General features: G+C 33.6%; 1 protein-coding gene across 3 annotated transcripts in view; it reads right to left on the reverse strand.

Moving 5' to 3' along the window:
- Window positions 1-3,437: 3,437 nt before the first annotated feature.
- The window catches only part of LOC138327705 (protocadherin beta-11-like), a 38,727-nt gene continuing 20,802 nt past the window's right edge, over window positions 3,438-21,362 (reverse strand). For 2 of the 3 annotated variants that reach the window (XM_069274016.1, XM_069274017.1), the window contains 5 exons: window positions 13,484-16,257; window positions 10,147-10,260; window positions 6,488-6,602; window positions 5,442-6,241; window positions 3,438-5,187 (listed from right to left, as the gene is read on the reverse strand). In XM_069274016.1, coding sequence (XP_069130117.1) covers window positions 5,733-6,241; window positions 6,488-6,602; window positions 10,147-10,260; window positions 13,484-16,150 — 3,405 coding nt within the window. In that variant the 5' untranslated portion in view covers window positions 16,151-16,257 and the 3' untranslated portion in view covers window positions 3,438-5,187; window positions 5,442-5,732. Of the gene's footprint in view, window positions 5,188-5,441; window positions 6,242-6,487; window positions 6,603-10,146; window positions 10,261-13,483; window positions 16,258-17,948; window positions 18,131-21,362 lie in introns of those variants that run through there. The other variant, XM_069274015.1, reaches the window with a different exon arrangement.

Consider the following 21,362-nt stretch of genomic DNA (forward strand, 5'->3'; position numbering starts at 1 on the left):
CGCGGTTTTCATTCAACATCTCCGCTGAGAATCACAATGAATGGCTGATATATTTTAAAAGTATTTCTCATCAATATAAATACCAAAACAAATAGATCTAGATCAATATGTGTACATGTAGATGACGATCCTTTTTTCGAATGTCGGGAACAGTACATACACAGGATTAATTTCTGTAAAAAAAGACACCGCAGTTTGTTGCAGAACGCATGCATGTACCTTACTACCAATATAATTATATTCTTACATTGAGACCCAGCACTTTGTCTTGCGTCAGTATAGGCCTATATAATGTAAATTGTAGGCTAGACTACATGAAATGCGCGCACGTGGGTGCTAGAAATATCATCTTGGTGATATAAAATATCTATCCTAGATCTGTTCATTTTCGGTTTTAATCTTAGCTAGAATATTGTACAAAATGACATTTTTCTTCATTAATGCCACAAACTTACGTTTTAGACGTCCCGCTTAAATCTGACAAACATTTGATGAACAATCTCGCTGTTCTTGATGACCGCACCGCACACGCTTTTACACTTTTAATATCGTTGGAGTTATTTCCCCTTAATCACCTACACTACCTAAAATGTAATGCGTGCACGTGGTCTTCGTCAAGTTTAATTGCTAGATTTGTTAATGTAATAAATTAGTAATTGGATTATTCATTTATAGTGTTATTTATGCAGTTGAAAACGCCCATTTAGTATAATTTTAACAAAGACACAAAATAAATAAATCAATAAATGAAAAATAAAAAAATCCTTCTCAGTTGATGAATTGTGTCGGTAAATAAAAATAACTTCATTCCTCACAGACCTTCATCTACAACTATTTATACATGGTATGTGGTACAACACATGCTTTAAGGTTTAGACATACTTAATTACTTATAACACTATAGGGATGTAGACACACACAAAAATGAATCTATAAATAGACTCTTTGTATACATTTCATTGCACTGTAGACGTAAATATAACGATTTTTGACAATATCAATTGCCAAAATTCGTTTTGAGCTCTTATTTTCACATGTAAAATTATAACCTATGCATGTGAGTAATGTAACTCTCAAAATGTAGTTAACTTTTGGCGCTGAAATACATATTAATAAAAACTCTTCGTTAGTTTGAGTATGGAGATTACATGCACATGTCTGGCAAGCCGTTTGAGTTTTTATATATCTGTATTCAAAATAAAGAAATCTGTATTTCTGCAACTATTAGAGATATCTGTATTTTAATTAGAGATATCTTTAATTAAATAGAGATATCTCAGGGGCGTAGGAAGCGGGGGGGGGGGGGGGCAGGGGGGGGGGCAAACATGTCTTTTTGCCCCCCCATTTTCGCCGACTGAAATTTTCTAAAAAAGCTTATTTGAAAGAAAAAAGGGTCCTCCTGCACATTTTTCGTACTTCATTCTAGAAAATTTTCCGCTGCGCGACGCATTTCCTAAAGGGTTCAAGCACACAATGTCAAACCTTAAATTGTAAAAATTCAATACACACAAACTAGACTAAAAATGCCCATCAAGGGATTCTATGTACTATTTAAAAAATGTCTCATGTCTTAGCGAGACAATTCATTCTTTTTTTTCTGTTACACAACAATGTGCCGATGGTGTGAAGCCGGTATATTCAGATCGAGTAGGGTTCCATAATGTTATGACGACACAATTATCATTTCTAAATGCAGGTAGCTTTAAATCGAAAAATTACCATGTTAAGAACGCTTTATAATCATTAAACTTTATCGTAAAACTCATCTCATCATCTCAGCCATTCTAAATCGTAATTTTTTCCCGGGGGAGACCCCCGGACCCCCCTACCACTAAATTCTCGCGCCTTAGAGCACTCGCAAATTCATCAAACTGCATCGTAAAACTCATCTAAGCCATTCTAAATTGTAATTTTTTCCCGGGGGAAACCCCCAGACCCCCCAAACACTAAATTTCTCGCACTTTCGGGCGATCGCAAAATCATCAAAATACATAAAACTCATCCCGGGGGTCACCCTCAGACCCCTAATAAAACACCAAAATCTTGCGCCTTCGACGCTCACACGCTAATTTGGCCAATTTGCGTATTCGTTAATTTCCTTTTAGCGACCCCACTGTCTATAAATGTGTACAAGGATTAAATTTAGTGATATATGAAAAATGTACATAAAGCATATATTGTATGGTTGGGAGTTGAATTAATCTCCTCCTGTAGGTGTGGCGGGGGGGGGGGGGGGGGGGTTACAAAATATTGAGGACCTTTGCCCCCCCCCCCCATGTTTCATCTTCCTACGCCACTGTATCTTCATTTCAATAGGTAAAAACCCAAACGGCTTGTCACACACATGTATGTCATCATGGGTGTCAAATGCAACTATAAAACAAATCCTTGTATAAAACTATTAGTTATGATCCCTTGTTCTTGTTTGCGTACAGAAATTACGATATTTTTTTATTCATTTAAAAGTTTTATAAATCGGATGGGTTTGGTTCATAAGTCGTAATAAAACTACATGGTAGACTTGACAAAAATTTTCCCGCCATAAATCTTTTGCTGAAATCTAAATGGATTGCCTCCCTTTGACTGATAATTTGGATCAGCCACAAACCCTTACAGCATTTTTTTTTCTGTCGCTATTTAAAAACTATCACCAATAGAAAGGTATACGTAGGTCTCAATATCTAATTATTACTGCAGATAATATACTGTACTTTTTTTCTTCTCCAAAACACAAGACACTAATTGGTATTTGATCTTGATCCAACCATCAACATTATGAAAATTATATAGCCTTTAATTCATATGACTTCCCTAATTGCCAAGCTTGAGCAATCTTTAGTCTCCAAACAATTTTTATCCCCATATTTGCATGTTTGGTAGTTTCAGTATATGATCAAAATTACTCATTTGGATGTACACCTTAAATTTGAGAGGGATCACACATTACAGTATTTTTCATTTTATTTTTTCTCATAAATGCAGGTATCTGTAATTTGCAAATAGCAGTTCATGGATGTATGACTGATATGAACTCAAAATAGATATGTATGTTATATATGTGGTTTGTAACAGTAGATTTAATGGTAACTTCATGAAACGAAACACCATCTGGAGGCAATGATTCATCTCCTCAGCCTATAGCTAAAAGCTTTTAAAAGTAGATGGGGAAGCATACAAATCGATATTACTGTTGACCGTTATAAAGCATTTTTGTCTCCTGCTGATGAATTCTACAAATTCTGTATTTTCCAAATAAATCCAAAATAGTGATAGACTTAAGAATTCACTGCAGTAAATGAATCAGACTGAGAACTAACTGAGAATAATTTCAAGACTTGAAATTTTATACATTAAACCCTGCATTTATAAGGATTTGTCCCAACTGATCAAATTCTACTTATATAACCATAATGTGAACAAACAAAACAAGTCAGGCATTTTATTTTATGATTTTTATTATTTTCATCATATTGTTTTCTCATTTTTTTTCCTGTATTTTTTTTCATTTATAGTTTTATATTATACATGTACACTGTGCAATTTAGTGTTCATCACCGCCCTGTTATACTATAACACATATAAATTCACATGTACAGTATCGTAACAATAACAACAACAACATAAACATCATCATTATAAGAACAACGTAACCATAATGTATCGAAATACCAGAATATGAAACTTTGTTCTTAAGTAAAAATATAAAAATACAATATTATTTTAGACGCACTAACTGCACTGTTGAAAGGCATATGTTATGTGTCGTAATGACCAATGAAATTAGAAATGTACAAAAATTGGTCTGCTAACGAGCTTTGAATTTCTTTGGATTCTATCTCTCATTTATTCAGTCTTTCAATTTTAACTTTCTCTCTTTCCTGTTTTTCTCTCACACATTCAAAAGTAATAGTCATTTTTTTGCAAATCTGATTATAGTGACTTCTCATTTTTCTGATTTTCTGTACTGTATTACGCATTGTCTACAGTATACTTTTAAATCCTTTGCTTTACATCTTGTCTTTAAACATTAATGCCTCTCAAACTTTTTCTATTTTCATTAATTTGATCAAATAATTTATTCACTAATTAACCCATTAACCCCTGAAATTTTATAATGGGCTGTCACAGATATTGAATTAGATGAACCCAAATGTGTCTTCATGGGTGAAAGATTTAAAATCTGTAAGATATATTTTTCTGTTATCAAATTTATCAAAAATCATTTCAACATAACCTGAAATTGATTTTGTAAATCATGTATTTATTCTATTCAGTTAATTTTGCTTATATAATTACTGGTACAAAAACAAAATATATCTTTGCACGTTAAAACATGAATTTGAACAAACATGCATCTTTACATGTTAAGCATACACTTCAAATAGTTATTAAGCAGTAAATTTGGATATACATCAAGCCTCACCCTAGAATTATGATATATATAGTGAACACATTTGTATTACAGTAAAAAATATATAGGGATAACTAATATATCACATCCATATTTATGTTACATAACTTTGGTTAACGCTGGATCTCAAATCTTTGTTTTAAACCCTTCTTGTTGTAAATCCATATAAAGCAAATACAATAAGGGATATTTTTCTTTGAAATGCTATACAGATCTCTCACTGGTACCCATGTAGCTCAATTAACATCATTGTTAAAGAAAAACTTCATATTTTAATTATAAATGCTTTGTTTTAGTCAGCCAGCCTAATAGCACCACCAAAACAGACAGAGAAAATAATGTTACAAAATTGTGTTTCAATTAACAAAATTATTGAATAACTGACTGGTAAATATATATTTTCCAGATAATGCCTGAATTAAATTTTGACATAAAAAGATTAGATACTAATTATGGCACATATTTCACCCAAATCCTTCACATTAAATGACAAACAAAATCATCCATGAGAAAAACAAATCACTCAGTTAAAATGTCTTACAATCATTTTTTCATGATTGGCTCTTAAAGATTCTAATTTCAACTCCATCAGAGACATACATTTGTTTTATATTTCTTTTTAGGATCAACATTTTTTCAATAATTATCTATTACAATGGTTTTCAGTACATGTTGGTTTCCAGATTTCGTCTGTTTCTTTCAACTTTCGTGATGAAGGAACATTCTAGATGACTGATGGTGACTTAACATTCTGATTGGCCATAGCACAATGGTGTCTGTAATGAAAAAAAAAAATATTTCCATATAAAACACATCAATCACAATACTGCATAAAACAATTACTAAGGAATTTTATCACAATAAAAAGAAACTTTATCTTTCAGTGGCTGATGTTTGAATAACTTTTTCTTAAAAGTTTATTGGATATAAAACATTTGCAATTTATAAAATATCTAATTGTTGAATTTACTGAAAATATATAATGTACTTCATGTATTTAAATATATGTACACATATTTGTGATATTTACCTGTCATTTTCCCTTGGGTGAAGTCCCCAAGAGGATGCTGATATGTGACCACTGACCACTCTAGATATCGTGTTTCCATGAGGTGGATATCATCGCTGTCCTAGTTTTTTGCGATGACTTGTTGTTGCCGTAGTTTTTAACCACATATGAGTGATGGTTTCTATCACTTGTAGGATTCTTCACATCCAATATCGCACCAATTCATTTCATATTACATACATATAAACACATGTATTCCAAACTGTTCGACCTCCAACGATTTATATCACAATATCACATATGTGCTGCCTTTCACACATAGAGGTCGTTTGGACGTATAGAAAAATCATCGTCTAATTCGTCTGGATTTATTGTATAACTGCCCGACGTTGTCGTGACTTCGTCATCGTCTCTACTGTGTGCACTTTGGCTTCCAAGTGTGAAATCCTTACTATAAAACATAGAACCACTACCAAAGTCAAAACTAGAATGGCCTTTTGATTGCAAGTCAAATATTGTAGGCAATGTATTCACATTATTAGGATTGTGTTTATGTGAGTTTTGACTACGATTTGTTGAGCACATTGTTGAATTTACACTAGAAGTCAGTAAACTGTCATCTAAATAGCGATTTGTGTTTTTCACCGGTACACTCGGTGCTCTGATGCCCGGCGGTAATGAGTATCTGTTTTGATGTTTGAGTGGTTTGGTGATGGGTACGTCAGAGTTCCCACCATGGCTATGCTGCCGTATTACATATATTCCCGGCGTATCCTTCCCTTGTGCAAACAGTGGGTTGAGTTCAAAAGTGTTTTGATTGTCTGAAAATAAAAATAAAAGCAGAATGAAAAAAGAGCAAGGAAAAAATTCTATGTTTAGAGCTTAAATTAGATAAATTAATTAAAAGTTAATTTATTTTCAGTAGCCATATGTAATTGTACATTGTTACAGTGAAAGAACTCATTAAAAGGGAGGTAACTCCAGCACAATAAACTGAATCATATCTCACTGTTTTATATGAATAAAACAATAGATATATATTGAATATATATATATAGAATATATACCTGCGTGTGAGAAGTCTTCCTCGCTGCCACCATGACCACTATCTGCGACGGATGGCAAGGTTTCCCCGGACGACTCACTCAGGCTCTCTTCCTGGTGCGACTTAGATACTATAACCTGAAATATACAAAATAATATCAAAATTAAATTACTGTTATATTTCTAATTCTGCTACCAGGTCGTTAAATAAATACTAAAATACTAAATTTAGGGCAAAATGTTTCGTATGCAGCACAATGATATCAGATTATCACTTTCAAAAAGAAATATAAGATAATTTGCATTTTTAAATGTTTTCTATGGTACATGAAATTTCAATCTTTATTGGGATGTGAGGCACTGAGTGAGTCCCCCTCATTCTGAATTCGGACATTTAAAACCCTCCGTTGTGACCATGATTTGACTGACATCTCCCGAGGAAACAGCAGGGGTGTTGTAATCACCTATAACCTCTGTCAGAATGGCCACCTGGGATGTCTTTTTCTATATATCCTGGAGATTAGGGATGGCTAAATCCTGTCACATTTACAGACATTAAGTATCATGTCGCGACAGAATTAAGCGCAAAATGTTGTGGTCCATTTCATCTCGTTTTCCCCCACTTTTAACCAATTTCATTGATTTTATGAAATTATCCTGTTATGAAAACTCGCTCAGGTGTAAAATTACACTGGACAGGATACCAGGCAATGGAATGGCACAGTTTTTATACAGTTATCCTTCGTTAAATGTGGAAAGATACCTGAGGAGGTCACCGGCGTAGACATTCAGAGGAAAATGATTTCCATTTCCGCATGAGAAAGCACGACGATCTATTAATTCCCACCACAGGTACATAAAGCATCATTGCCATTTTATCATCATTTTGAACGACGGCAAAATCTGAGGAAATGGACTTCTGATTTAGGTATATTAATGCTATTTATTGGAATATTAAGTTATGATTTAGCTATTCCTGGTGTCTGTTTAATTTAAAAGCATTTGTTGGTGCATCAAATTAATCTTTTTATACAAAATAAATTAAGAATAATGAAAAGGTAGATATTGAATGAAAACTTCTTTTTCAAGCTACGGTATACAACTATTAAAAATATATGAAAGTGAATTAAAGGATTGCAAGATGTAAAATCTTGTGAACTTGATTAACTATACATGTATTATAGTGGACGGACATTTAAATTCTAAAATATTTGTATAATTAATATCAATCCTCTCTCTAGCTCAGGAAACAGCAGGTAGAAACAATTAAAACGTGTCTGGTCAATTTTATTTGATTTCTTTAGATATTTGATTTTAACTGCTGACATTATTAATTTTCATTTTCACAAACTGACATGTTGAAATGAAAAAACATAGTTTAGTAAGTTGAATCATCAATATTCCATCGGCCACTTGAACGTTTCAACGAGCACGAACATCATCTTATAAAATGAACACAGAAGATAAAAAGAGGTAGACATCACGTCCGTATTTCTGTATAGGAAATAATCCACACAGGCAGAGTTACTGAACAGCTTGTCAAAAATCTGATCAATATTTCTAACACTGTATCTAAAGCCTAAAATCCTCACCGACTTTACAAACCTAATCTAAACTTTCTTTCTGCCGAAAATGTCACCACATTATTGAGCCCCGCTGTCAAATTGTTTACTCCTTTCGCGGGGAGGTCCGTGTGTGTAATATTTAGATATCAATAATCGTAGATAAATAACCGCCATTTATCATCACACGTTCTTCCTCTTCATAAAGCGACAGATAAGCCCTTTATCAAATGATTGTTGATATATTGCAACTAATACTCTTCAAATGGAATTTCATATTTATTGGGTATCTGAACAATACCAGAGACAGAGAACAGGAAATCGTACCAGGTACATAGTCTGAGGCAAATTCTAATTGAACATTTTGATGTGTTATTTTAAACCATCGGGTTTGATGTGAAGATCATTCAAATGGACACAAACATATATGATGCCTTTTAATCAAGCCATGCATAATTTTTAAATTTCAAAATTTGTTATTATTTTAATTCTTTATGTCCTCCTATGCATTCAGAACTACTTTTTTTGAAAATATTTTATTTACAAAAACAAAAATATGCAATATTTTATAGCAAATGTTTTCTGATAGGCTCTTATAAATTTGTTGTATCTCAGAGTATGACAAATGTCAATATATGACCTAATAATTTACTCAATCCTGAATACCACTTTTATTCTGTAAGTAAACCTTAAAATTTCATCTTGATGTATTCTTAATCAATATTGGATTGGTTAATTCATGCTTTTAAGTTTCTGTATCACTATTTTCCCTGAAATCCTGAATAAACTTCAAGCTTTCATCAAGTCATTAAACGGTGAAATCAACATCACCAACTCATTTCAAAGATACAGGTATACATGTATATTCACATGAGATACTGAGTTTGATATATACGCTGACTACCACATGTTACGGGGATTAAAGCTTACGATAAAGCTAGGTGTTTATACTCTGAAATGCTGTTTGACTTCCCCTAGTATAGATCATGTGAAATAAATCCCATCTCATAGTAACAATAGCGGTATAACAATAGAAAAAGTCTCTCTCACTAATGGTCCATCCCTGTGTAACTTTCATTGGGATTCCAATCCGAAATGAACCGGAAGAAAACAGGTTTCCAGGTTTAATCTGCGTGTCATATTGGCGAGTCCACAGGTGCTTTATTAGCAGGGACAGGGGCATGTTTGTAGACAGGTACATCGATGCATGTTCTATTCGTGTTTTATTGCCGTTTTATCGTGCACACTATCGTATAAATTTTTAGGGGTTTAGGGTCCATAAAAATAAGCTATGTAAACAGATCAAACTCCCCTGAGAAAAATGTGCCCATTTAATCTGTTTATGTAACATTTAGGTCTGTCAACCCAAATTGCCGTAGATTTCAATTTGATTTGCTTATTAAACAGATATAAAGCTAGCTCTCATATGGAAAATGAAATCAACCAAAAGTGTTATTGCAGTAGAAGTACTTAGTTACCCTATATTTTTCATATAAAATATATGCATTTTCATCAAGAACTGTGCTAATTTAAACTAAAATTAAATATACTTGAAGTCTTAGATATCGGATTTGCTGAATATATAGACTTACTGCTGGTATTAAATTTCAGATTTGCTAAATTTTTATTTAATTTCATTGAAAGGAATATAAATTTGTCTTTTTTCATAAAAAAATCTTAGGCTAAAAGTGCCAGGCAGATGTTGCTCGAATACAGTGAGGAGATACAACACGATATCACAGATATTTATAGAGGTAAAACGGCACACATGCAATATTGTGAAACATGATCGTCCGTGGTGTCATAACACACATCTGATTGTCAATCAGAAACGTGTGACGCAGAAACAAACCATCCATTTCTATCATGCTGACAGATGTCAACAGAGTAGATTATTAAAATGGCAGGCAGGTAGATCTATTCCTAAATATTACACCAAGATTGAAAGTAAGAAAGAAAGAAAGAAAGAAAGAAAGAAAGAAAGAAAGAAAGAAAGAAAGAGAAAGAAAGAAAGAAAGAAAGAAAGAAAGATCCATATGATCTGGAGAAAGAGTGGCACAAAAAAGGAAAGCTGATGGATGTGATATTGATAGAAGTATATATACAGCTGTATATGTTACCTGTTTTTGATGGTAGTTGTTGATTTTTTCTGAGTTACTAGGAGGGTATTTCTGTCCGCCGGGGAGGTGTACTACAAGTTTCTCAGTGTCCTTTACTTCAGGTTTGTTACCAGTCTGAAACAATACAAATTACACAATACTTACATTGATACCTATTGACAGGTAAATTATCAAAAATCAAATCTCAAAACATTTCTTTTTTCTTTTTCAAAACTTTTTCGGTTAAATTGGGAGGAAACTTCAAGCTGAAGCATTATCTTTTTTTTCCATCATTTCTGTTAGAAAAGTGTATTTTTATCTAGCTACGGAGTTGAAAGCAGTCATGGTTGAGTGAACTGGACAACACATATTATTTAACACTTCTTATCACATAATCAGTAACTTAGTAACTTACAGTCGCCATGGTAATCAACAACAAAAAACACAGGTAAAAGACAACAAAGACATCTTCACCTTTGTAAAACTTAAGATTTTATCATAAAATCCCCAAAGATGAAGATATGAGCTGGGAGGGTCAAGAAGTCAAGTTGTTCTATTTCAATAACAATACTTTAACGACTAGCCTCGTATTCTCTTACAATATACCTTATCATGGCTTTTTGTTTCACCAAAAGAATACATAAGAGAGCGTTTTGTACTAGTAATCCTCAACCGTGTACATTCACACAAAGGCCAGGGAACTCCCTCAAATTATAGGACGATAAGCCAGCATTTCTGTACCATTGGGATGGGAATCTTATGTTTAATGTACCTGTACACATTTAACAAACCATCCCTGGAGAAAGTTACTGGTACTGTTTGTCGATTCCAATTTGTGTATTTTTTGTTTTGGGTTTTGTGGACATCACTTATAATACATCTATGTTATGCTACAATATAAGCATGCTATTTTCATCACAATAAACCAACAATTCAAAAGCTCTATTCAAATATCATGACTCCTCATTTTAAAATTATGTTAATGGTAGTTTTTACTCATTCTTATCTTCCACCTCACAAAGAGCGACAATGGATTCTAGATCACCATAACGTTTAACAGCTACCCTCCGGTAAGTATTTAAGAAAAATACATCACCATAGCAACATGTGATTGACTTTTAGTGTACTCGAAAAAATATGCAAAAAAATAATGTATTATAGATGGAACAAACATCTCTATTGTTTGATTTATCCTATGGCAAGATCCTAACGAGATATGTAAATTACTGACGATGAAATAGGCAGATAAGAATCGGAGGAGTATCCGGAGGAAAGATTGAAACTATCTGACGTCGACCAGCTCCCAGCCATCAAACTGGCTGACTATTTTATCTTCAAAGTTACACTTCACCTGCCAGGGGTTAATAGTCATGGTGATTTTGATTGGTCAACCATTTTAGATAAATCTTTTGTCCTCCAGACACCACAAATCATCCCGAGATCAGAGGCCCCGATATATATTGACCAGAAGTTTCATTTGCGGTCGTGTGATCCAATCTATATATATATATATGTATACATATGGGTAGAACCTGTACATACACCCAGTACAACTCTGACTTGACCTTGTTGACACTTGCCAGTAAGGTTTGTAACATGGTAATGCTGGTAGTGTTTAATGAAGTAGGATTTCAATCGTCTAAAAAACCATGAATTTGTTTTTATGCAAATCCTATTTCAAACAAAATTGACAATTTAAAGCTAAGATAAATCTACATCACCTTCTAAATGTCTGTCAAATAAGGTGTCCAACAATGCATTGTAGGTGGTCTATATTCAAAAACTGTTTCAAATGATAATAGAATTTTTTCCCAAATTATAAATTTAAACCTAATCAAGAAAATTCCAAGCTAGGATAAATCTACATATTGGTACCTTTGATGTTTTAACATTTGTTTTTTCACATTGCTTTTACTGACAGTAAACAAAAGGAGGATCTCGATAGACTTCCTTGAATTAACAAGCTGAAGTCACCTTATTCTCCCCTCCCCTATCATTACAAGGATGGTTCCATTTCACCTCTACTTCAAAACAGTTTACAAATCTACTTGAATCTATTCAAAAGTATTGAACTCTCTGACTTTGTCCGATTGTGTGTGAATTTCTTTTAATGAGCAATTTAAAAAGTTTGTACTTTTAAATTACTGAAATCGGATACAGTAGTAGTGTAGACTTTGAACTATTGTTAAAATGCCTTTCTTTGTTATAACTATCCCCCCACTTCCCACATATATGTTATGGGAATCACTTTTTTACAATATAATTTTTCTTTAAATCATTTTTTCTTTTAAAACTGATATCAAATTTATGACTTTCAAAGAAATACTTAATAAATTGGTATATATCCCTTTCAAATTGCATCAATTTATAATTAATCAATGATTTTTTTCAATTGACCAACCTCTTGCAGTTGCATGACTCGTTTTACAAATGACAAAATCTGAGAACGTCAAGTTTTTCAAATTCAAAAATAAAAGGGAGAACAATATCAAATAAATAATTTAGAATATTAATTTTGAAACAATCTAAAGTTAACTAAATCTTATTTTGTTTTTTAAACATAAAAAAAATAATTTTTGCGACAGTATCAAATTTCTTTGTTGTTGGGTTTAAGACAAGACACCTACAAGAGAACACAACACTCATTATCTGAAGACAAAAATCTCCAGCCTGACTTAGTCACAGGAAGCGAACAATAGAGTCGGCCTCCTAGAAGTTCCCAGTCCAATGTGCGGTTCATCAAGTTGGAACATTCAGACTATTGTTTTATCTATCTAGCCAATCTTTGACACTATATTCAGGATTTGTTCACACATTGGAGGTTTATTTTTGTGGCAACAGGTTTTGTCGACACCTTTTGTATTTGTGACGTATTGTTATGTGTTAAAAAAATCTGGCTTTGTATACAAATGAAAACTATTGTGTATATTCTGAGATTTTCAGATACATATTTCTTTCTGTTAATACTAAGGCTGTGTTTAGTCATGTTTCCGATGACTTATATATATATTTTAAACGTGATGATTTTTCCAAAATAAAGGAATACATTTTAAAATGGCATAAATTTAAAAGAGTACTATTCTAACTTTTCCAAAAATTTAGAATGCTATTTTTCCATTTGGCATAGCAAACATTAATTTAGAAAGATATTTATTAAATTTACGTAGAAAGATTAACCTTTTAAAATAAATGAAGACGACTTTAATAAACTAAAAGAATCATATATCATAATGGGCATTAAGCAAGGGAGACAATGATCATAAGAAAGATAATCATCATCAAGGGAGATAAGTGTAATAACACCAAAAATACCAAGGGAGATAACTACAAGTTGGATATATTATCTAAGCCAACTTACCGGTGAGCCTGTTAGTTTCTGTAAAAGCTGATTCTTTGTAAACTGTGAGTTAGAATCCAGTGAAAAGCTCACTTTGGCTTTTGGCTTGGATTTTCCTTGTGACGAGGGATTTGGTTCATCATACAGATTAGGTATACTGGTACACTGAGTAGGGAAAGATAACTCTGGATTGTTATTTTTGTCCTTCTCCCGTTTACGAAGCACACATATTACAGCGATCAGGCCGATTGATAGCACGACAGTTACACATACAACTGATACAACGATAAGCACAAATTTGTCCGCATCCTGAGGCGTTGTTATCATCGTTGTTGTGTTAACATATCTCACGATTATGTGAAGGTCACGATCTTTGGATTGCACAATGGGTGATCCACGATCTTTGACCTCTAAGGTCAGAGTATATTGCTTATCCTCGTGAAATTCAAAAGCCCTGCGAATATGAAGGCTTCCAGTTTCATGATTCAGGTAGAACATGTTATCAACATCACCCTTTTTGATGAAGAACATTACTTTTCCATTTTCACCCTCGTCCATGTCATAAGCCTGAATTGAAGCAATGATGCTATCTTCCGGGGTCGTGTGAGGGATGGAAATGGTATAATTTTCCTCGTTTGGAAATATAAATTGTGGTGTGTTGTCGTTGCTATCAGTCACAGTAATCACAACTTGTGTTGATCCTGTTCTGGGGGGATTTCCTTGATCATATGCCTCTACTGTGAAGTCATAGCGACTGAGATCCTCACGATTTAGCTCCTTTGTGGTTTTAATTTCTCCACTTGGATAGATAACAAAAGGAACAGAAAAATTATCAAAGCCTGGTGTAAATCGGTAGCGGACCTCACCATTTGAATTTTGGTCTTCATCCACAGCTGTTACAGACCCCACAGGCGTTTCTGCTGGAAGATTTTCCGAAATTCTGAATGGGAAAATACTCTTAAGGAATTCAGGATCCCTGTCGTTTTGGTCGATGATATCTATGACAACAGTAGCGGTAGCATTAAGTCTTGGTGATCCATTGTCCATAGCAATGACACTCAAGGTCACATGAGCAGTAGCCTCTCTATCAAACACCATGTTGGCACGAACAACACCGGTAATGGAATCTATTTCAAAGCGCTGATCAGAAGGTGGATCTATGGCATAAGTTACGACTCCATTTGGTCCGATGTCGTCATCGGTGGCGGCGACCTGGATTACCTCCTGGCCAGGAGCATTGTTTTCCTCCATGCTAATGCTGTAATAATGTTGCGAAAATTTAGGCGGGTTGTCATTATCATCTGAGACGATGACGGTGAAAGTCACCGAACCGTCCAACTGTGGAGTTCCCTTATCGTGACACGTAACTGTGATGTTGTGCTCCGGAATAGATTCTCTGTCCAGTTTGTGTTGAACTATGACCTTATATCTTTGGTTACCGAAACTAGATAGTCCAAAATAAGTACTGAATGTGGAACATGTGACTTCTCCATTTGCTCCTGTGTCTATATCCGAAACCTGAATCAAGGCAACAAACATTTGTAAGTCAGCACACTCGCAGATCTCAACTTTGTCTGGATATTTGTCAGATATGAAACTGAGGCTAATTTTCGGTGCATTATTTCCAGAGTCACGTACTGATAGTCTTACGACAGCTGAAGACACAAGAGGGTTACTTCCCTTGTCTGAGGCCTCCACAATAATCGTATAAACTTTTCCAGGCTGGTATGACAATGTTCCTTTAACTGTTAAATGTCCATCATCTTCTCCAATTTCAAAAAGTTCATATATTTCCTGAGGTTGGGATTTACGTAACCTATAAAAAACTTCACCAAATTTCCCAGAATCCTTATCTGTAGCATCCATGGTGAAAATGAGACTGTTCGGCTGAAGATCTTCCGTAACAGTTATATTTACAGCTGGATCTTTGAAAATTGGTTTGTTATCATTTTCATCGAGAATATTGACTTGAATTGTGAGAGTCCCAGTGCGGGCAGGCACTCCTCCGTCCCTAGCTAAAATAATCAGTTCATAATTTGTCTGCCGTTCATAGTCTAGTTCCTGATTTACCTCTAAGTTTAAAATGGGACTGTCATCAATAGCATTTGCTTCTTGTCGAAGAACAAAATCTGATTGTGTTTGTAGGGCTACTAATTCATAAGACTGGATAGAATTGTTGCCACCTCGATCTAAATCCTGTGCATTTTCAATTAGAAAACTTTTATGTACAGCTGTTGATTCCGAAATATTCAGGACCATTATAGATTTAGAAAATGTTGGTGTATTATCATTTTTGTCTGTGATGTTGATCCGAACTGTAATTATTTCCAAGTAAACCGAAGACAATGGTGTTCCGACTAGCACCTCGAAATCAAAGTAGCAATCCACTTTAAACTGACATACGTTCTCATCCTCACGATTAATGACTCCGACTGTGAAAATCTTGCTACTGTTACTATCGATACGAAATATTGTGGGAATGTTGGAACCATCCATGAATCTAAACTGGATGCTGTTGAGGACATCAGGGTCGAGTTTATTCCTTAAATCTAGTTCTTCAATGATGCTACCGATGATAGTGTTATTTGGCTTCTCCTCTTGTAATGGAAAAGTAACGTTGGGCGAGTTGGCCAGGCATTGACTCACCAGAAACAAAGAACAAAGGAGAAATAAATGAACAGGAGCCATATTTGGTAAAATTTTCGTCCAGGTATTATTTCCTTCTTTGTTTCATGTCCTTCGAGTTTCCATCTGTGTCATGTCATCTAAAATTCCTCCTTCGTAAAAACTGTTCCCTGTTGAAAGAAAAAAGATTGAATAAAGAACAAAATTTTCATAAAACATTAAAACTTATTTCAAATGTTTCCCCTGATATTAATTTCAGAATGCTAATGTTATGAGGGAAATTACCAACAAAGACACAAATTTTTCCTCCACCTAAAATCATCAATTAAAATTTCAATTATTTTCTCCAAAAAACAAAGTGTTGACAATCATTAAGCATTCTGATGACTCAGATCAGCTTTGACTACAAGGCACTAAGACACATTTTAAATAATCTGTCCCAAAAATTATACAAACAAGACTAATACCAAAGGACAAAGTTTATTTCAGGTTTAAAAATGTCAACATCTGGTCATTTGAACATAAAAGGTGGTTACAAAAACTTGAAAAGAAGAAACACTGTTAGACGGAACTGTGCTAGTTTCACGGGATGCTCGTGTGTATCGATGGTAAACAAGTGGTTTATTTGACAATATTTGCTCCGTTTTTGTTGTCCGTGAAGCACAGGGTGAGAAATCCATACAAGTTTTGTTAGCGAAGTAAACACTCTACTGGTTTGGCAGTTAGGACTACAGACCGACCCGCTAACGATACCCAAGACTAATTAAAGTTCACAATTCCCTTCTGCTAATTGCCAGGGAAAAATTGAAACTTTCCCATGAAAATTTGTATTGACATTTTCACTAAATCAAATATCAGTCATTTCACAACTATGTTAAAAAAAATTCTATGTTACTTTGAAAAAAAAAATGCTTTTAAGTATTTACTCAATTTTGTAATCATGCTTTAAAACATTTTAAAAACTACACATCTAATTCACCAACAAAACCACCATCTAGTAAATGTTTTTAAGTGCACAGGCAATTAAGACATGTTGATTATAGAGACCAAATAATCTACAATATAGTGAATAAAATAGTGAAATAAAATTTGACCTTTAAACGAATGCATGTTCATAGTAAATTAAATTTAAATCAGATATCTTTATGATTTAATTAAAGTGTACTTTATCCTAAAAAGTGATTTTTTCTGATTTGTTTGCAGTGGCATCCAATTGTCCAATTTATATCTATTCTAAAATAGACTTTTAGCAGATTCTGAGATAAATTAATTAAATTTAAAAAAAAAAAAAAAAAAAAAATCTTTGTCAAGATTTGTAGAAACATCTGAAAATATTCTAAAATCTTTGATACAGATATCAGATGACAATTGGTTTATATTTATTACTCATTTAAAGTTCTACATCTAGTTGCCTTGCAGTCATTTTTTTCAGATTCATAAAAAAAAAATCACCTATATAGCTAAAATCCTAAATTTATGAAAAGTCCAATTCTTTATAACATTGTAATCCAAGAAAATATCACTTGGTTATAATAGATGCATACACAGATGTGGTGTACAGATCTGTTGGTCTCCATCAGGCTGACTATAGTATAGTGCTATATACAGAGTAACTGCATGACAAATTCAAAACTAATCAGAGAACATCAAAATAAGATCTCTATTATATATAGATGTAACTTTCATATCTATTAATTAAATGTGCCAGCTAGCATGAAAACCATGGCAACACAGATGAAATGTATTCTAATCATCTCAACAACACTACACCTTCCAGTGATGTAATGAACGTCATGTTGGATATCATATTAAACATACAGAATTATGTATCTCATGTAAATAAATGAGTTATAATATATACCTGTAGAATAAGAAGTTGAAGACCTCCTGAGAAACATTTGTATTACTATCCTTGATGCACTAAATGACGTTGTAACATTGTTTTATCCCAGAGTGTTTCACATACATCCCCACACCTTGCCACACCACACACAAACTGTGTACAGTGATGTGTACAGTGTAGTTTACCTGAGCGATTCGTCTTATGCTCCCTCAGGTGTGTCTTAAAGGTAACGAGCTACACCTGAGCACAGCCTGTACTTTTACCTGTATTCAGGAACTGACCAACCCTACTACGTGTGGTCAAGTTTGGCCGGATACATGCTGCTGATGACGGTATGTACCAAGCGGTCACTCCGTCAACAAATCTCCACGCTTATCAGTTGTTTATTTCGTGTGTTTGTTTCTCAATCAGCCTTTCAGTTCACCAGACAACATTTCTTACACTGAAATATTCTTTTCTAATTCTTCTAAATACTTGAGGAAATTGTTATAATGTTTGTCACCTAATAATTCATCGCTGCGGTGGTATATCCATTTGTTTTCTTTAAAAGAGAAACAATTATCGTGGCTGTGTGTATATTGAACACTCAAAGTCCGCCATTATCTAGATAAAGGCAGAGAGTGAAAGTCGATTGTGTGTGACTATACACACTCTGTGTAATTTCTGGCTAATTAAGAGATGTCATTGAGTAAAAGTATGAGAAAACAAACTTATACAGGCAACAGAGTACAACCATATATACTTTATAACTTTTTAATTACACATAATTTGTTAAAAGTACATGAAATTTCTCCAAAAACTTTTTTTCTAGGTCAAGTTTCATAAATGTACAAAATAATTCTATGCAGCGAATGGATAAGATTTTATTTAAAAACCAACCTTGAATTATAAGTGAATTAAGGGAAAATTGATTTATAATGCAGCAGACATTTTCTGATATCAATCTTTCGAGTAAATAAAAATATAATTTTCAAAATTATTTTGCACTAGCTCATTTAACAGGGATACAACCACCGTTCTTAATGAACCCAGAATGTAAAGATAACACTTTTACACACATCAACAATACATACAGGACCATCCTATTCTCCTACAGACGAGATGATTATTCATCCATCGTCATCGTGAAACAATCCGAGACGGACAAACAAAAGATTAAATAAGTTTCCATGAGTCCACTCATCTTCGACAGTCTGTCACCAGACAAAATCCTACATATCTCTCAAAATTTTTTAGTTTCCCCAGCAGCTCGGAGGGCTTTACGATGAAACAAGTTATGTAACATCGGCCGGTAACCGGTGGTTGGTCTTTCCCGTGACAGAGATAGGGAGGAAAGTAAGAGCGGCATCTTTACATAGCTCTACCTAAGCAAACATACTCAGTGATTATCGTAAAACCAACGTCAAATAAAACAGAAAAATGTTGTCACGACTATCAAGGTGGTTCTCTGTGATTAAGATGTCTGCTTTGTTTTTCTCTCATCTTATCAACAAAGATTTAAAACGGGTGAAATTCTGAAAACTAGAATTCTTTTACCATGGTGATGTGAAAACAGCTAGATCAATATTTTAATTTTTTAACCATCCATATTAAAATGATTCTAATATACTGAAGTGTGAAATAGATTTGTTTCATTTTCAATAATATGTTTCATCTTATTTATGAATTAATTAGTTTAAATTCTGAATATATAAACATAAATATTTTTTTTTTAAATAAATAATTAATCAACAATAAAGAGAATTAAAATAATCCTATGTATCATTTTTATGTACATTTTATCATGTTGATAAATATAAAAAAAAAAATGTGGCTACCTATAAAATAGATTACTTTACTAAAGCCTTGTTTAACACAAAATGTATCAAAATTTATCATGATACATAAAGAAACGCTGTTAGAAGTGAGACAGGGATCTTTTCCATGTGACAGTGACAGGTTAGAAAACCGTTACGAAGTGTGTTTTTATATATCGTTCATCGTACATGCCTGCCTGGTCACTATATGATAATAGCAAAGTGGCAGCGTCTATTGTCAATGAGTAATATACACACACAGGACACTTAGTTAAAATTGTCCCCACGGCAAGTAATGCGTTACTGTCTCGTTTGCTTTAAATTTGTCAATAAAATATCAAACTTCAATGTTGCTGTGTTAAATACACAAAAGAGGCCGAAAGTTATACAAATATTTAACCAAATTAACGTGTAGCTATATAAACTTTATAGACCCTACCTTCGTTTAACGACGTTCAAGTACACCTTGCTGACGATCTGGCTCCAACAAATGTTTGTTCATCATATCATAACTTATGTACATACATTTCTTTTTTGACACTTTGAATTTGAAACTATATTCCTGACACAAATCCCTTCTCCAGTGGTAAACATTGATTCAACAGATTTTTCAAATCTGTCAGTTGCTACCTTGGTTCCACAAAGTAAATGTTTTTAGCTTGTCACTGCCCTGCGTCACACTTAAACATATTCTCCATAACGTCAAAACAAATAGTTTGATTTTTGAAGACATCACAATGATACAATAAGGCAATTGAAAGCGAACCTTAATTCCTTAAGATAAATGATGACAGCTTGGATGGTCCCTTTTGGGGTGTACCTTAAGGAACTAGGGATTAAAACTCCCTATACAACACAGCACTTTACAGTAATCCCTAAAAAACATTTATCTTTTGAAGTGACAACAAGGGATTACTAGCAGACAATCTAATTCTCAATGGCCGGGATGCCACTCAGTACTAGCCCCTGGGTACCTACAAAACAGACCCTAATTTATAAACCCCTTGTAACATATAACTGTTAACATCAAACTTAACCAGGTAAGTTGATGATTTTTTATACAAACCTTTAAAAGTGACCTTTAATGCAAGAAGGTTGGAAATTTAGATACATTCTTAAAAGTTAATGAATTTTCATATTTTTAGGATACTAACCCTTAAAATTGACCCTATTCCAAAATAGTGGGATATAAATACATTAATGTTAATACCAGGAAGTCAACCTTTTTTCATTTTTAAGTATACTAACCTTTAAAATTGACCTTTATTCCAAACTGGTTGCATGGACATTACAGATACATTCTTAAAACAGAGTCCTTTCCATCTTCTCCTTAAAAGAACCTGGATTTCTTTACACTTAGACCTGAAGGTGACGAAATTTCTTCTTTATGCAGATACTAACCTCTAAAATTGACCTTAATTCCAAGATGGCTGGACATTAGATACATTTATAATACAAAGTTTCATCTTCTTCTAAAAGGACCTGGACATTTTGGACCCAAAGGATGTGATTTGAGGTATGAAGTATTACTAAAAGGGGCCGAAACTGACCCCATGCTATTGAATCCTTTCCATCAATGATGGCCAATCAAACGAGCTAAGTGAAAATTGGCTGTTTCATCTGAAAAGATGAGTTC

This window comes from Argopecten irradians, chromosome 7 (genome assembly GCF_041381155.1).
Source record: "Argopecten irradians isolate NY chromosome 7, Ai_NY, whole genome shotgun sequence".
NCBI classification, from domain to species: Eukaryota; Metazoa; Mollusca; class Bivalvia; order Pectinida; family Pectinidae; genus Argopecten; species Argopecten irradians.